This window comes from Asparagus officinalis, chromosome 2 (genome assembly GCF_001876935.1).
Source record: "Asparagus officinalis chromosome 2, Aspof.V1, whole genome shotgun sequence".
In the NCBI taxonomy this organism is placed as follows: domain Eukaryota; kingdom Viridiplantae; phylum Streptophyta; class Magnoliopsida; order Asparagales; family Asparagaceae; genus Asparagus; species Asparagus officinalis.
The window spans coordinates 64,304,470-64,310,469 of record NC_033795.1 but is presented as its reverse complement, the minus strand read 5'-3'; the positions used below and the strand labels follow the sequence as shown (position 1 = coordinate 64,310,469).

The window sequence follows — 6,000 nt, the reverse complement described above, 5'->3', positions numbered from 1 at the left end:
TAGTGCACAGATTCATACTTTGTTTATACAACTAATTCATGTATTTAATAATGTTATGCACAGATTCGTGCTATATAGAAATCAATAACAAAGCAAAAGTATATTAGGTCATGAATGATGAAACAAAGATATTATGCCTATTCTAAGTATAGTCTGTTATCTGTATAGAATTATAGAAATATTCAATTATTCAATATACCTTAAACCTTTAACCTTGACGGAGTCGCTGGCCAGAGGAGGCGCAGATTGCAGACAGAGACAGCGTCTCCAAAGGGCAAAGGCGCTGGCGGCGAGGTCGCGTTTGCCTTGCTGGTAGGAGGGACGGAGGGAGTCGCCGGAGACGGCGTCGTGGAGTTTGACGATGGAGGAGCGGCCTTGCTGGTAGGAGGGACGGAGGGAGTCGCCGGAGACGGCGTCGTGGAGTTTGACGATGGAGGAGCGGACTGCAGACGGTCCGAACGGAGTCGGGAAGAAGAAACATCACTTCAGAGAGAATCAGAGAAGAAGAAGAGAGGTCGGCGATCAGACGGCCACTTCGGAAATCGGAGAGACCATGGGTTTTTTGATTTTGTATTTATAGCCTCCCTAACACTTTTGCATAAAAATCCTCTTACTTTTCCAATTTCCATATGTATATATATAAAATTACATAGGGGGCCCCTGTTTTTTGGGGGCCCTAGGCGCAGGCCTCTCCCGCCTGCCCCTAGGGCCGGCCTTGATGTTAGCTATTTTTGGTGATTGTTTGGCCATAAAATTTGTTGCACTTAGTGGGTCTCAGGTCTTATATGGCACCCATAAGCCCTGGGACGTGAGGAAATTGTATTACAATAGTTAGATAGTTGAAAGGGTGGAACTAGATTTTATATGGGACTAAGTGCTACATCATCTACGATTGAAAGTCACCTTTAGAATCGCCATGGTTTGCTTGTGACGTTGAGATGTACCAATTTTCATCCCATTATGAGAAATGTCGTGCAATTAATTATGATGCCCCCCTAGTACTCCACTTTGAAATTTTACGAAGTTGTTAATGACTCATACAATAAGTTAAAGAGATTCAAGTCAATTTTGGTAGTGGCTTGAATAAAACATTGTGTCGCACTTAATGGGTCCCAAATCTGATAGAGGGTATAGATCTGATAGAGGGTATCAACGCGAATCATGATTGAAATTTTAGGGGTATAAAAGTGTTAATTTAAGATGCTTGGGGTACTAAATTAAAATGTGATTGAAACTTCACGGTATCAAAGTGCTAAAAAGAATATTTCGGGGCATAAAAGTGATTAAATGGGTAAATTGTGGGGTATCAAAGTGAAAATAAGCCCTTAAAAATAAATCGCGATAAAACTTTGGAATTATAAACAAAACCTGAAGAAATAAGCAATCAATACAACAAATTGACATATCCTAATCATAATTTTAGTACTTCTAATTTTACCATTTTTAGATAACAAAGGAGTTGCAAAGGTCTAGAGCAAAATATTCCCATACAACTAGATATGAGCTCAAGCTGCAGATACTAAGCAAATGCTCAGCCTACCGTATGTGGATCTCCAAGCCAGATCCAGAAACAACAAAATTTGGCTTTAGAGTACAGTTTAAAACATCCATCGACGCACATAAGGACTTGTATATATTACATGCAAACTATTCACCATCACGCTAGCTATGAGTCCTATCAGCAGATATGTTCTCAACAAAAGTCTACTTCACGATACTTGCAGCGCCTGATTCTTTCAACAAATAGAGCTGGATGCAGCCCGAGCAATGTGAACTTCCATCGTAAAATTTCCACGTTTCTTGACAAGCTCAAAGAGGCAAACATCTCCATTCTGCAAGCGGCTGTCATGGGCGAAAGTATTCCATTTTCCACCAAACCATGAAGTAGAATTTCCGACAATGTAACTTACTTGCCATTTCTTCCTGTGACCTGGGATGCCAAGAGAAACTTGCATGCTTCGACGAGGAAGATGATTCGCTGCAAAGCTAGATGGAATTATCTACAAAAGATAACATGAAGAGTGAATAAAGGTGTACCTTGAAAGAATAATAAGCATAACAATAAAAATAAGGGTAAATTTTACAAAACTACCAACTTTGGGGTTTTGCACAAAACTATCATGAACCTTTTAATAGAAGAAACAAATGTAATTTGTTTTATTACAAAAAACTATCATGCATATCAGCAATTAGGATAATATGTCACTGGCTTCACGTGTTACATATTTGCACATGTTTGCTCTTATGTTTTTCAATTATCTTCCATAGTACCCTCTCCCTCTCTCCTGTTTGAAGGGTTATAGTAGTTTTTTTTAATAAATGCCATGATATTTTTTGCGAAACCACCCAAAAACGTTCATAGTAGCCTGTGAAATTTACACTAATATTAATAAGCATACAAAAAAAATACAAAATAGTATATATTGACTTTCTAGCAAGAATAAAAAGCCTAATAACCTATGTTGCATGGGTACTCATGTCAGGAAGCCATACTCGCCTGACATAAATCGACAACACTCCTTGGGTACTTCTATTATGCAGCATATTCATACCGGACATCGAGACTTCTTGGTTATATACATACATTTATTTAGATGTATATTCTATTATATAATACATGCTTTAATTTACACACTTCTTGAACATATATCCTACCCTTCATATCTACGTTACGCCAACAACATCTGGGCTACTAAACCCTTATCTAAAAATTCATCTGGGCTACTGAATCCTTATCTGACACATGTGAATGAAAATATATTATCGATGTTATGTAAATCATTAATCCAGTAAATGTATACGGTGTCATCATATCCTACTTTTTACAAATTTTCCATGTCCCTCTCCAGTATCCACACCCACACCCATGGAACAGAGCTCAAAACAGTTTACTAGTTTTGAGAATTTTTTTTTAACAGCGAGTAGATCCTACAATAACAAGATGTCAACAAACATGCAAATTGCAAGGTCAACCATTCATCATCTTTGCTCTGGAACAATAGTATTAAGGATAAATATTAGTTTCCTTTCTTATTCTTATTTAATATTCTTTTCCATGATTATGTACATATTTACTTTCCTTAGAAGTCCTGTAACTTCCTTATTGCACTCCTAGATTGTAGCTTGCCTTCAACGGCATTTGTGTATATATTCTCGGCTAATATGCCTCAATGAATACATAGAATCACTCCCTTTACATGGTATCAGAGCGTTCGTAGATTTCTCTACGAGATCCAACCTTCCGCCCTTTTGAAAAAAAAAACTCTCTCTCGGTTGATTCCTTAATCCGCCATGGCCATCACCGCCACCACTAATATCATTCAAATCAACGCACCAACCAATTTCCCTATCAAACTCACCTCCGCCAATTTCCCAGTTTGGCGTCGTCAGGTTGAGGCTACCCTCATCGGCTTTGGACTCTTGGGATACGTTGATGGAACGCTTGAAACTCCATCTCCCTTCACCGATGTGAATACGAAAGTCGTCAATCCATGCTATACGATCTGGTATCGCCAAGATCAGGTCATCATCAGCGCTCTCCTTGGTAGCTGCTCCGAGCCAATTCAGCCGCTGATCTCGTCGGCCATCACTGCGCGGCATGCGTGGGATACTCTCATGGCCAGCTATGCAAACGCCTCTCCTGGCAGGATTCTCTCTCTCAAAGCCAAGTTGGCCCGTAACCCACGTGGCACCCGCTCCATCCCGGAGTATCTCAAAGACATGCAAGATATTGCCGCTGATCTCGCATTGGCAAAATGCCCGGTATCTACTATCGATCTTATTGTTTCTATTTTGAATCAACTTGGTGATGACTATCGCCCTATTGTTGCTGCCCTACGTGTTCGGAACACCGATACCACTATGTTTGAACTCTCCGAAATTCTATCGGATCATGAGCGCCTGCTCAAGGAATCGGAGGAGGCCAGCAGCGCTTTCTTAGCCACGGCTAATGCTACTCAGCGGTTCTCCTCGTCACATCACGGTGGACAGTTCGCGGTGGTCGTGGCCGCGGCTCCTATGGTCGCTCGGGGCAGCGTGGCGGTCAGTCGCAGCACAGAGGAAATAATCGGCCTGGTCCGATTTGCAAATTTTGTAACTTTCTTGGTCATGTTGTTCGGGACTGCCGTAAGTTAGTCTGTTTCCTTCGGGATAACAACTTTCAGCAAACATATTGATAATCATATTTTATTACAATTTTATACCCTCATTATCTATTTTATATGAATAAATATACCACTAATAATTGTTTTTATCTTTTAATTGCAGGTTAATGAAGAATAAATCTCAAACTCCCATCTCTCCAACAAAAAGCCCATAATTTAATGAAGAAATGAAGCCATGAAGCCCAATGAATTCTGAAGCAAAGAAGCCCATTGGAAAATCAATTTCCAATTTATCCAAAAGCCCAAGCTAAGATGAAGGATTAAAAGAAATATCAAAGCCCAAAAGCCCAAGCAAAAGCCCAAAATACAAGCCTAATAACCAATGGAAGAGGAGTTCTGCGGACAACAACTAGAAGCAGGCAGGCATCGATGCCTGCATCGATGGGGGCATCGATGCCTGCATCGATGGAGGCATCGATGCCTGCATCGATAGAGGCATCGATGCCCGCAGCGATGCCTGTATCGATGCCAGCATCGATACCCCTATCGATGCTGGTATCGATACGCTGGGTAGTTAGTTACGAATCTAAGGCTGAATTTTGTTATTTTTGGTTAAGATTTCAATCCAATGGCTCTCATTCACTGATGTTTACTATAAATAGGGGTAGAGAGTGAGGGGTTAGAGGTGTGAAAATTTTTGTAACTCCTTTTGGAGAGGAGGGCTACTCTTAATTGAGAAGACCTTCTAAAATTATAACTTTTTGTTGCAATTAATAATAATAATTTTTTCACCACTTTAAATTTTTCTCTTCTTCTCTTTGTTGGATGATGAAGATGAAGATGAAGATGGAGAATTATTTGAAGGTTTGCATTTCTTTTCTTTTTCTCTTTTATTGCTTATTAGTTTAGATTTATTTCTATGCTTGTAGTTAGATTTTATTTTCTTGTTAAATAGCCAAGAGGCTAGAACCCTCTTGCCTTAGCTTTATTTCATGCTTATAGAGTAGATTTATTTTCTTGTATTTAATTCTTGTAATTTTATTTTGTAGTTTAGATTTTGCAATTTATTTTGTAGTTAGATTTTAATTTCTTGTACTATTCACCTTGAGGCTAGAACCCTCATGGGTTTAGTTGTTTTTTTTTTTAGGCTAGAACCCTCTACGGAATCACCATTTTCTAAGAAGTGGGTTTAATTTTAGATTACCCATATCTATAATTGAATCCACCATCTTTAATTTCTTGTATTTTCTTTTATTCTTGAATTTTATTTTTGATTTGTTTCTCAATTTTATTCATTCTTCTTTCTTGCCTTATTGATCATATTTATTCTCAAACACATTGATCTACACACTATCACTCTCATTATCTCTCCACAATCATATTCACTCATCACTCCTTTTTGTCACGCACACAACATAGGGATCGATATCTTAAATACTATAACTTGACACGGTTGTGCACTTGCAACCTTTTTGGTACATGTTTATGCCGCATCAAGTTTTTGGCGCCGTTGCCGGGGAAGGTTCTTAAGTAGGTTTTAATTATTTTGGGTCTTTAACTTGTGTGTTTTTTGTGAAGGAAACGCTTGGAGCTTGAAGATCGCGGATTAGAGAATTAGGATTTGAAGATTTGCTTTCGGGTAAGTCCTCTTTCTAGTTTTTAATTCCACCCTTTAGCTACTTCCTCACAATTAGAGAAAATTAGGACTTAAAAAAAAGGATTTTATTTTTCGTTGACCATAATAAAATTCACCCTCCACTTTGATATTTACTAACAAGATAATAAATTCAAACAAATTCCCCCCTTCTCATTTGTTTGATTGTTAACTCTAATTATTAAAAAAAAGATTTTTTTTTTCCATCCTTTTTAGTTGCTTTTAATTCATAGGGTTGCATTT

At 38.5% G+C, this 6,000-nt stretch overlaps 1 protein-coding gene across 3 annotated transcripts in view; it reads right to left on the bottom strand.

Annotated features, from left to right (window-relative positions):
• The window catches only part of LOC109831547 (B3 domain-containing protein Os12g0592300-like), a 28,661-nt gene continuing 24,064 nt past the window's right edge, over nucleotides 1,404-6,000 (bottom strand). For all 3 annotated transcript variants that reach the window (XM_020398885.1, XM_020398888.1, XM_020398886.1), the window contains exon 5: nucleotides 1,404-2,000. In XM_020398885.1, coding sequence (XP_020254474.1) covers nucleotides 1,737-2,000 — 264 coding nt within the window. In that variant the 3' untranslated portion in view covers nucleotides 1,404-1,736. The remainder of the gene's footprint in view (nucleotides 2,001-6,000) is intronic.